This window comes from Apaloderma vittatum, unplaced genomic scaffold (genome assembly GCF_000703405.1).
Source record: "Apaloderma vittatum isolate BGI_N311 unplaced genomic scaffold, ASM70340v1 scaffold37394, whole genome shotgun sequence".
NCBI classification, from domain to species: Eukaryota; Metazoa; Chordata; class Aves; order Trogoniformes; family Trogonidae; genus Apaloderma; species Apaloderma vittatum.
Window position 1 is genome coordinate 11,113 of NW_009712770.1, and position 12,734 is coordinate 23,846.

Sequence of the window (12,734 nt, forward strand, 5' to 3'; positions counted from 1 at the left end):
TAGAATGTCACCTCTTTAACCCTAACCCATAAACTGATCTCATCCATACCCTGGCAGAGCTCCATTCACTTCAACTGTTCTCTCACATAAAGGGCAACAACCCTCATCTTCCCATCCTGTCCTTCCAAAAGACCCTGTATCCCTCCTTTGCAGCACTCCAGTCATGTGAGCCATCCCATCATGTCTCCATGATCCTGGTAAGGTTATGGACCTGCAACTGCCCACAGACCTCTGACTCGTGTTTATTCCCCATTCTGAGTGTGACAGTGTACAGACTCTTCACAGAGGTACCCCAAAAACCCTAGAAAGCATTTGGGGACGCTTCCATAACAAAGCCTTGTAGGCACTTCCTTGCTTACACACAAGCGTTGGAGGTAACCTTGCTTAAAACCCATTTTGTTGATTTTGTCATCCCTTCCCGCCACACCACCCATACTCTTTGCTCAGCAAACCAACCCATCACTCCATCACTCTCTCTTCTCCATCATTCTTGGTTTAAAGCTCTTCTAATAAGGCCAGACATCCTACTGGTGAAAACAGCTTTGCCTCAGTTAATGAGGTGGATCCCACCTCTCACAAGCAGATGCTGATCTGCAAACAGCGTCCCACAGTCATAAAACTTGAAACCCTACTGCCAGCACCAGTTCTGCAGCTTATTATTAACTTTTCCTATCAGTGCCCTCCTCCTCTCTCCCTTTCCCCTCACTAGCAGGATCAAGGCCACCACCTGGTGCCCCCACACCTGTGACTATCACCTTCAGAGCTCTGTAGTCACTTTTGATACTGTCCAGACTTCCTCTGGCAATATCATTTGCACTCACATGGATTAACAGCAGGAGATTGTCATCATAGGGCTGGACAAGCTTCAATAGTTCCTCAACATCCCAGATCCTGGCACCCAGGAGGCAGCCAACCTCTCTAGACGATCAGTTGGGTTACAGATGGGTGCCTCAGTCCCCAGCAGCAGAGTCACTCATTATGATGACTTGATATTTATTCCTGTTAAGTCTTGCAGGGTTTATGGTTAGGCAGACCAGGTTCTTTGCTTGAAGGCACACCTAGTTCCTCTTCGACTTTGAGGGCAGTGAACCTATTTTGCAGTGGTAAGCCCTTAGGTGGAGCAGAAACCTTCCTTCTGGTGCCAGAAGTTACCAGCTTCCATCCTTACCCTTCTCCAGAGGTTTTGCTTACCCTGATGGTGGGAGGCAGACATTGCCTGTCTCCGTGTTGCAGATGAGGTCTGAGGCTCTTCAAGCTGTTAAGTCTTGGAGAAGAACCTCTTTAGTTCATCGTCTCTGATGTGGTGCATCCTGCTCACTTCTTCCTGTAACTCCTCCATGTGACAGCACAGCTTCTCCAGGACAGGACACCTCCTGAAGGACAGGAGGCCATCTCTCCTGGTCTCAGAAAGGTCCCAGACACTCCTTGCAATGTGGGACTTGGAGGGCTGCATCAGCCACCTGAAGCTCAGTCTGTGTTGGGTTTGTGTGGCAAGGTTTGGCAGCAGGCGGGCTACAGGGGTGGCTTCTGTGAGAACCTGCTAGAAGCTTCCCCTGTGTCCAATAGAGTTAATGTCAGCCAGCTCAGAGACAGATCTACCACTGGTCAAGACCAAACCCATCAGTGGTGGTGGTAGCACGCCTGTGATAACATATTTAAGAATGAATAAAAACTGCTGGGAAACAGCAGTCTGAAGAGAGGAGTGAGAATATGTGAGAGAAACAACTCTGCAGACACCAAGGTCAGTGAAGGAGGGGGAGGAGGTGCCCCAGGCACCAGAGCAGAGACTCCCCTGCCGTGCATGGTGAAGACCACGGTGAGGCAGGCTGTCTCCTTGCAGCCCATGGAGGTCCTCGGTGGAGCAGACGTCCACCGAAGCCTATGGAGGACCCCACACCAGACCAAGGGATGCCTGAAGAAGGCTGTGACCCTGTGGGAAGCCTGTGCTGGTGCAGGCTCCCAGCAGGACCTGCGGACCCATGGAGAGAGAAGCCTACGCTGGAGCAGGTATTTTAGTAGGACTTGTGATCCCATGGGGGACCCACCCTGGAGCAGTCTGTTCCTGACATACTGCACCCCGTGAAAGGGACCTGCGCTGGAGCAGTTTGTGAAGAACTGCAGTCCATGGGAAGGACTCCTGTTAGAGAAGCTTGTGAAGAATGGTCTCCTGTGGGAGGAACCTCATGCTGGAGCAGGGGAAGAGTGTGAGCAGTCCTCCCTCTGAGGAGGAAGAAGCGACGGAGACAACATGTGATGAGCTAACCACAACCACCATTCCCCATCCCCCTGCACCGCTGTGGGGGAGGCAGCAGAGAATTCAGAAGTAAAGTTAAGCCTGGGAAGAAGGGAGGGGTAGGAGGAAGGCATTTTAAGATTTACTTTTTATTTCTCATTACTCTGCTCTGATTTGATTGATAACAAATTAATTTTCTCCAAGTCAAGTCTGTTTTGCCTGTGACAATAATTGCCAAGCGATCTATCCCTGCCCTTATCTCAATCCACGAAACTTCCGTTCTATTTTCTCTTCCCTGTCCAGACAAAGAGGGGACTGATCAAGTGGCCTTGGTGGGCACCTGGTGTCCAGCCAGAGTGGACCCACCACAGAAGCCTCTGCCCTAGCAGGGACAGTTGCTCCCACATCTCCTGGGGCAACTGAAATGAAACACAGGAATTTTTTTGTTTAACTCATATTATGGATCTGATCCCAGCAAAGCAGAGCAGATTTCAAGGGGAGATGATAAAACTGCACTCTAATCTCCTGAGCTTTATACCATAATGCTGACAAGGGCATCATTCCTTCCAGGTTGAAAAGTTCTACTCAACACTGTCATGTCATAGCAAGGTTAAAAGGAAGGAAAACACAGGCCTCTCAGAATGAAAACACAGATGGAGAAAACCATAAGGTGAAAGGCTTTGAGAAAGCTGTTTGTATTTGAAAATTTCAGAATCAGAGGATTTCTAAAAATATTTAAATAAAATCATCCATTTATGCAAATACATTAACCCAGGAAAAGCCAAAACCAAAAAAACAAATACCCAGTATGAAGACTTTCTTTACAACAAAGATTGTTCTAAAAAGTGTATTAAACAAGACAAGAGGGGAGGGGAAAAAAGCATCTCACAATTTATATCCAAGGGCGTCACATTTTAGAACAATGTCTTAGCCATTAATCATTTATAAATGATTCACAGAGAAATTAAATACACTATTCCATAAAAGAATAATCTAATTTACAGTTTCGATGTAAGGCTTCAACATAACATCTCATACCCTTCACCTGGCTCTCTGCATACCCAAGCTGAGCTTCAGCACCTACTTTCCTACCAGAGTAACGGAGCATGGTGATCCTTCTAAAACACAGGCCGTGCTCAAGTTTACTTTTTAAGGTTCAACAAAAAAGTACTAACAGTAAAGCGTCCTATTATTTGTCACAATAAAAGCAAATGAAAAGCTAGGGAAAATAGATAAGTCGTATTTTCAAGTCTAAGACTGAGGGAACAGATTAAATTACAACCTGAAATAAATTAAAAAAACAAAGTATCTAGCTTCTAGTTATGCCATCGTATTATGAGTCATTGTGCACAACTGGGACATCGTAACTTCAAATCACAGCCTAGAAACATGGTGCCTCCTTCAGACAAAGTAAGCAACTTGTGTGTGAAAAAAAGTTGGGGAGAAAATCATGAGAACTCTATCTCCATAGCTATCATATGCTATATGTTCGCTTTACTGAGCTCCAGGTTATTCAAAATACTGCATGTAATACTGATGACAATAACGTCCCTTAGTCTCCTTACGCATTGAGTACAAATCAGAGAAAAACCCTGCCCTGAAAACACCCATTTTCAACCACAAAACTTCACCAGAAATTTTGTATTTGCAACACAGTTACCTGGTGTTGCCGTTAACATATTAATTCTGCAGACAATAGTCACAAGTACTTACTAAAAATACAGATATGTTTCCTAAAATTAAAGTGAAGCTTTATTTAAGATGACAAAGCTTTTGTAACAGTGCAGGGTGCAAATTTTCGGTACGAAGACACTCAGAAGATCTGCTGCTCAAAGAGGATCTTTTCAAACCCTGGTGGAGGTGTATGATAAAATTCACTGAACTGACAATCCAGAATGGCACTGTCATCAACTGCAGAAGAGAACCAAACAGAAAGAATTAAAGAAGAAACACGTACAGTTTGATCCTCCATTACACCACCTTACTAGATTATATACTGTGCTCAAACCATGAAAAATATTCCCCAATATATCCATTACTTATGTACAGTTAAAAGAAATCTCTTCAACAAATTTGCTAAAGGCCTACACGCATACCCAAGGAGAGCAAATTGTCTCTCTCTGCTGTTTACTTTAGTCAGCAATGGTCCTGGGTGAAGTTCATGAGATTTCTGATTTCACAGGGAGTGTTTGCACGGCTCCAGGCAATTCCCTCCAAATTTTCTGCTTTATTTCTCTGGAAATCTACAGATGAAGGACACTACCAGATACATATTGCGAGGCTATCACCTCCTCAGCTGCATAATTCTTCTGTCCACTTCCTAATTCTGCTGGAGTGTCAGTTGCCTGCAGTAATTTTTCTGGAGGTTTACAAGTCTGCAACGTTGGTGTCAGACCATCTATTTCTGTATGTGATATGAAGAAAGCTTCTCTGACTGCTTCGAGATGAAAGTTAATTTTATCTTTTTTTACAATACGTCTCCTAGTTTTGGATCCCCTGCATAATCTGAGACACAAGTGTTACTACCTTCGGTGTAGAAAGTGAAACTGCTAAGGATTTTCAGAGCAAAGCTTTCATGTACTGCATTAACAAACTGAAACATCCAACCAGTCAGAAAAGCATCGAAGACAACTTCTGCCAAGACAAACCTAGTACACCAGCAGCACTACATCAAAACGGAAAAGCTCTACCTCCACAGTTTGGTTTGAAATTTAGATATCTCTGAGCCAAAGCAGGAAATTTTTCCCTCCTAGGCTCAGTTAAAAGTCCTGTTAGTATACACATACAGTTCTGTAGTACTTCAGTAGTGTTTGCATCTCACTTCCGCGAAAGTGCCTGAGGTACAGCTGCTGCAGTGAACAACCTTTCTAATGCCATTTTTCTGCTTTATGTTTTCAAGCTTGATGACATGCTTGCTTGCTCTATCACGTTTCTTTTAAAAAAGATATCTATAGTTCTAGTGTGAATTATGGATAGAGTAAATGCTTAAGAAATTCTCTTCTCTGCGGTCAAATCCTTTCACAGTTAAAGTTTATACCAAGTAAGTACCACGCAAAAGCCATTTGCAGGCTTCAATTGTTATAGCTATATGTAGGAGACATAATTATGACAAAATTATGCCCACTTGTGGAAGATGACAAGAGCCTGGCAGTAAAAAGTCACTGCGCTCCCCAGGCACAGAATTTCTTTAATCAGAGAAAAAGATGATTTACATTAAGCTAACATGCCACCAGATGTTTTCTGCAAGGAACCTGCATTCCTCATGCTGTGCAACACCATTTCAAAATATAGGAGAAGATGCAAAGACCAGTTATCACGACAGCAACTCTTTTTCCTCGCTGCTCACCAACCTGTCTGCAGGAGATCCGGCAGTGCTGCAGGGCAGCCATCGCCTGCCACGGCATTTTAGCAGCGCCATCACGTGGCTTAAGAACACATCACAAAATGACCAAAGAAAACAATTGCCACTCGGAAAGACACAATTTGTCAGCTACCTTTAACAGACTTCAACGGTTCTGCAAGATATCCAGAGTATTTCCTTCCGGTTCATAAAATTCAGTATTACAAATGTATCAAGGTATGAATGGGAACCTGCCAACAGTTCATTAGGAATCAACTGTGAAATGAAAAAATTACCCACATTGCACAGTTAGTGGAGAAAAATGATTTAGGAAGAGGCTACTACTTAGACGAAGCTCGCAGAGGAATAAAGATAAACTGGAGACGGATACGCGGGGACTCCGATGAGCAGTTATCATCTGCTGTAAGTCAGAAGCCAACCCGGAGCGTCATGCTGGCGACACGCTGAACTCGGGGAAGCGCTGCCTTTCAGATGAAATATTAAACAGAATTCTGACTCCTTGGGAGTCAGTTCTGGAAGAGTAAATTGTTAACACGCGCCTTGGCTAAATCTCAGCTTCCACAAATCACAAATTCTCCCTTAAACTGCCTGTGCAGGTATTAATGGGATACAATACCTGTTTGCTTGGTCAAAACAGCTGTGCTGTACTGACGGCTGCTGGCAAAGCAGCCACTACAATTCGCTCGCCAAACCGTGGGATTTCAAAACTGGGCATCGGTTCGGTACAGCAGCACATTCAGCACAGTACCACTACACAGCAAGCAGCTCTACTAGTACTACCTTAAAGTTACTATTTCCATAAGAAAATACAAATAGCAATTCAGTATCTATCTGAAAACACAAAGTATGTGACATTAAGAGGCATAAATACCAAGCTTCAGATATAAATCAGATTAGCCTACAAGTCTACATTAATTCAAAGTTCTCGTTTTTCTTTTTTTTTTTTTTAATCTGCCTCACAGGTTTTTTACCTGGCAATTTTTAGGCTGAGTACAGTAACTCCCCAGCTTGCTGGATGTGGACGCTGTAAGTAGTCAGTAAGTGGTGCTTTCTGTCCTAGCTATTAAGCAGCATTAAGAATGAGGTGAAAATCTACTTTTGTGTTTTCCTAGGTTTGTATTTTCATGCATAATCCTGTTGTAGTTGGTAAAAAGAAATGATTGACGTGTGTTCCATTTAAGTGAGAAAATGAATATATAGCTCACAAGACAAGATTTGGTACAAAAATACTGTCGATACTGTGAAAAAGTTTAAAAATCTCTGACTTACCATAGACTACTGGATAGACAGTCCCTCGGATTCCTGAAGCTGGACAATGCATGTTCTTCCCATTTAAATATACATTTAATTCTACGTGATCATATGTAATGCCCTGCAAAGTATAGAAAATTAACAAAAAAGCGACAACAAGTTTATATGCATAAGATTGCTACTTAATTTAGCTGTCTCAGCCACAAGCAAATTTTAACACCGTTATGCAAACCATGGCACCTTGCTTGAAATATTCCTGCAAAGGACTAGAAGTTAATAAATGACCAGTAACATCTGCAATCTCAAATAGCCAGAATTCCTTAACGTTCATTCAATTTGGATGCAGCACAGTACTGCACACCGCATCTCACCAAGTTTACAGTGCAAATTTCCAAACTATTCCTCACCACATCAGAGAAACACAAAATTATCAGTTATTTTGGATATTAAGAGTGTGCAGTCATCTTGATTGCATCTCCTCATGGAAACAACCTTAATAAATAGTGATGCTACAAATTAAGTTTATCTGCCCATACTTCCACATGGAAACCTCTCTCAGCTCATTTACTCTGCCAGCAGCAACGGACCATGGTCTCACACATGCTGCTATAAATATGCCGGCTACAGAGCAGAAAGCAAACACTAACCAGGCAATCGTTTACTTATTTGTTAGCTAAATGATTTTTCTCAATGTTTTGGTATGGCTGAGTGTGACAATCTGTGTTGTCATTCAGTACTTCAGAATTCTATTTCTGTGACAGAACAAAATTAACTGAAATTTATGTAAACTGGGGAGTTGGCAGTAACACTTCAGCTACTTCTTTGCAATTAGTTGAAGCTGCTTACATTACACAGGTTGATCAAACCCTGAAACAGTCTGCAACCCTCCAGAAAAATAATTACAGGAGATTAAAAGAATAATATAATTATCTGAGGGTAAAGGACAGAAGCATCAACCTTAGCTGTTTTGCGCTTCTAAAGACAAAGTTTCTAACCATTGCTATACAGGGAGGCAAGGTTACTCAGCAATAAAAAGCAGTGGTGATAAATAGTCTAAATTTCATTGCACTGCTCCCATATATTTTTGAAAATAAATCTCTAACAGGACGTTGAGAACATGACAGTAACAAAACATAATCCTTTGACTGAAATCACTTAAATCTGTTTTGAGAAACCTGGAACCGCAAGGTGGAAAAAAAAGAGTCTTAAGATTCTCTTCTCTATTTGCTCTCATTCTTCGTAATTTCTCCAGTGAGCATTACCCCCCTATCCACTTAATAGCTCTCCTTCCCTACAGAAGTTTGGCTAAAAATACAATTCATTTATCATCCAGGACCTCTCTCTGCTCAGCTCTGTCCTTCTAATCATTAACCAGTTCGCTGTGAGGTCTCAAGTTCAGCTGGGCACAGCAGGTAGCTCGGTAACCCTTTATTTGTTCAGGAAGGTCCCACCTCAAACATCACAGGATCCTTGTGATGGGAGTTCTCCCTCAGGTAGATACTGCAACCAGACTGCAACAGAGCATTAGAGGCTACTTTTCAAGCACTGGTAAAGTTTACCCCTCATTCAGAAACTCATCAATGCTGAGGGTGAAGTCCCCCGACACCTGTTCAAACACACGGGGAGTTTGTATCGATGCTTTCCAAGCTGGGAGAGGCACGCCGAACAATTTGACCGCAACAGTCAGTCTGGCCACAGAGCTGTAAATAAAAGGAATGTGGGAAAAGCTGGGGAAGCAAAGAAGCCTTAAGAAACTCACCACCACATCACCCTCCTGAGGAAGGTTGTTTGCTGGTAGTCTATTTTTCTCCTCATTGTTATAGTAGAGAGCTCCATCGTTTCTCATCACCAGGCTATGGACGTCTCGACCAAGCGGAATTTGACTCAAGTTTGCTTTCTGAGTTGCAACTCCAATACCCCAAATTCCTGAACCACGACATTAAGATGGTACGAAAAAAAAATATATTTATTTTGAAGACTATTTAACTGAAGCAGGACAGCATAAAGAATGTGGGGTTTATAACTAGTTTCATGGTAGGACAAACAGTAAACACCTCTTGGAAATACAAGGACTATTGTGTGTTAGCCCTGGCAGGCAGCTAAGCACCACCCAGACACGCACTCACCTTCCCCTCTGAGAGGTCCCAGTGAGATGGGAAGAGCAAACCCAAGGAAACATGTGAGTAAAGATAAAAATTGCTTAATAAGCAAAGGAGAAGTGGAAGAAAGAAAACAAAACAAAGTGACGCCATGGCAATCACTCAACACCTCCCACGGGTAGACGAATATCCAGCCAATTCCCAAGCTAACCCCCCTAAATCCCCTCCTCTCCCTTTTGTTGCTGGACATGACATTATGTGGCACGGAATATCTCTTTGGTTAAGTTTCGGTCATCCACCTGGTTGTTGTCCCCTCCCAACCTCTTGCACACCCTCGATGCCATTCTCTGGAGGAGCAGAGCAAGAAACAGAGAAGGCCTTGACGCTGCGCAAGCGCTGCTCAGCAATAGCTAAAACATGAGTGTGTTATCGGTATGGTCTTGGTCACAAATTTATAACACAGCACCACAGGAGCTGCTACAGAGAAAATGAACTCCACCCTGGCCAGATTCAGTACAAACAGTCACAAGAGACTGAAGATAAACAGCATCTATCCTGAAAAAGAAGGATTCGGAGAATTGTAATCACGTAGCTTAACTTTTATTCCTAGAAAAATACTGAAAACTCTGAGACTGCAGGAGGATGTAAAAAAATAAATCCAGATAGTGTGGATTTGTGAACAACACAATTTCCTTTTTTTCAGCTGGTTAGACTACTCTTAGGGAAAAAGAAGAGATTGTAAATACGACTGATGTCGATTTGGCAATGTTTTTGAAAGTCACACAACACTGAAATAGTCAAATTACAAAAAACACAGTCTAGGCAGTTACAGCAATACGAACGCACAACTGGTTAGAAAACTGTATTTCAGGACTACCCATCAGTAGCCCCCTGTCAAATAAAAAAAGGCAATTCAAAGGGGCTTTGAGGCTTTGTGTTCAAGGTCAGATACTGTTCCACATTCACATCAATGACTTTGAAAATGTGACGACGTGCCTATTAAATGTGGTGCCAATACCAACCTGGCAGGACCGCAAGCTCTTCAGAGGCCCCTCAAATTTTAAGTGATCCTGACATAGTGGTTAAGGGGTCTGAAATAAGGAAAACGCATTTGCTTTTTCTGAATTACGAGCAGGAATAGCAAGTGGGACAAATACAACAGAGGCTTGGCAACCAGCTCATACAACATAATTTAGGGGTTATCACTGCCCACATGCTGACTGTAAGCCTGTGCCCCATTGCTGTGGAAAACTTCTGGATATATGGCACGTATAAAGATGATACATTGTAGATACAGCACACGAAGGATGCTTATTGCTGCTGCATCTGAAGCAGACCACCCATTTTAAGCATCGTATCTCAAGACGAATTAGGTTTATCAGAGCTATTCTAGAAGAAACAGCCAAATCACTCAGAAAACCCATCACCTGTAAGGAAACAATGAGAAAAACCTCAAACCAACAACCTGGGACTGTTTAACCTACAGAATACTAAAATGCAGGAAAAAATACAAGAAAATTAGTTTCAAAAGACAAAACTGCATGACAATTTATTCTAATACATGCCCAGAATAAGAAGTACAAGAGTGTGAACAAGTTTAGACTTGAGAAAGCTTTCCACAGGTGACCCCATAGATGACTCCTAATAGACTGTGCAGCGACACTTCTGGGAATCAAATTTGTGATCTACAACTCTCCTGCCTTGGGGAACAGGAATAGATGCAACACGGCTCATAGGGACCAGGAGAATTTATTTCCTATGTTTCTCAAATATAAGAACATGGATACTGTATGTGCATGGATAACGGCCATATATGAACAACAGCTGCACTGGATTCTTCCTCCAGCAGAAAGGATATTAAAATTGCCAAGTTTAAGACGGATCTGGTGTTTACACGGAGTTTAAAACTAAACAATTGGTTTGACTGAGAGGTGTTTTGAACAGATTTGCATTCACACTGTCTGCACTCCAATCTGACTGAATGCAAACAATCCTTACCCAAAAAGTGCTGGGTTCAAGCTCCAGATGGTATTGCAAGGCCTGTCTCTGGACTAACACTTCCCTTCCTCTTCCCTCTCCCTACACACTTAGGGAAAGAACAGCTTCATATTCAGAGCGTCTGTTATTCTTAAAAATACAGGCTGAGTTAGAATACAGGCAAGACTGGAGTGCACTCTGTAGCAGCGCAGCTGATCTTATTAGTAAAAGCTTAACGATTGCAAATTTCATTCACTTTCAGCTGCTTTGCATCAGATCTGTGCAAAACATAAATAAACAGGGTGCGGGAAGGCTCCTCAACAAGGTGGTGTTGGAATAAGTGCTGGACACTTGAAGAGCAAAGTGTAGCACAAGGACTGTCACCCTTGCTTGGGCAAACACAGTGTGTGTTAACAGCAAACGAAGGCAAATAGCTACAAACATTGCTGGATAAACTGCACTGTTTAAAAAAATAATACTTCATAGTTACAGTGTTTTATGTGGCCATAAGCATTTACTTAATAAAAACGTTTCTAAAATATGCTAATTGAAAAACATGCATATAAGAACATACAAAACAATTTGGTGTTTTAGTATTTGCACTCTTTCAGTAACACTTACCATTTTTTTTAATATTTTACAGCCACAATTGAAAAAAAAAATCTCCATTTACACAATGACAACTTATAAAACTCTTCAATGCTCACAGTTTCAATGAGAAAGATGCATGTGCTCGATATTTGAGATACAACAACCAGCAGGCAATCTGACATACGTTGCAAGTTTAAAGTTGTACATTTTTGCAGACTAACCTGTGGACTGGATTTTAAACTCAAAATAGCTCTTGTTCTGATGCAAAGGTGCATTGGCTAAGCAGCCTCCCGTGCCACATATTCTTCTGCCATTTTTAACAATGACGACATCTGTTCCTGCAAGAAAAGAAAAACCCACAAAACTTCAAAACATTTTTAGGAGTCCTGAAGAAGCCCTTAAAAGCCCTAAACACCGAGAACAGGTTTTGTTCTTTCTGCTCCAAGTAAGAGCTTCGTTAGTCTGCGAGAATTATGCTAGGCCATGCTTTAAAGTAAGAAAAGGAAGACTGTTTCTCGGCTAGTTCATCTTTCAACTAGCATTTTATTTACTTAAAGTCTATATTATATGCTGATCTAATTTCACCTCTTGGCTTTTATGGCACCATACTGATTACAACCTTTGCTCAGCCACAACACAAGCATAACTTACAATCTAGTCAGAAAGGGTTTATTGTGCAACCAAAGCCCCATACCCTGTATCTATATTCTGGAGAAAAAAGTTCTGCAACAAGAAGGAAAGACACATCAAGTAGAAATGTTTGTTGGAGTGCAAGGTGTTCAATTATAGTCTAAAAAATCCTTTTATTAGAAACACGCCTGCCAATACAGAGAGGAAAAAAAAATCCTCTGCTAAGTTTTCCTTCTCCAGTGGAAGGCTTCATCTTTAAGGACTGTTGCGATGGTCCAGAACATGGGAGACAGTCAAGCCCCGCTGACAGAACTTAATAAAAACAGGCTACTAATTGTGCTCGAGCAATGGACGACCCTGGATGGGCCATGTTGTTTTCCTCCTAGCTCTTTCCCCAGCTCTGCTGCAGCTGACCCAGATCACTTCTCTCTTCAACACTGCTCAGGCACAGTTTTGCGGGCAGCTCATCCTAAGGACGATGCTCAAAGAGTGGTTCGGATAATCATAGAATCATTGAGGCTGGAAAAGACCTCTGAGATCATCAAGTCCAGCTGATGACTCAACACCATCACACCAGCCAGACCATAGCACT

At 42.2% G+C, this 12,734-nt stretch overlaps 1 protein-coding gene across 1 annotated transcript; it reads right to left on the reverse strand.

Moving 5' to 3' along the window:
• Positions 1–3,428: 3,428 nt before the first annotated feature.
• Positions 3,429–11,850, reverse strand: SPRYD7 (SPRY domain containing 7; the record flags this gene model as incomplete). The annotated part of the gene is made up of 4 exons (XM_009868106.1): positions 3,429–4,144; positions 6,864–6,966; positions 8,605–8,771; positions 11,734–11,850. Coding segments are annotated over 4 exons (485 nt in total), but the record flags the coding sequence as incomplete, so codon positions are not given.
• Positions 11,851–12,734: the final 884 nt, after the last annotated feature.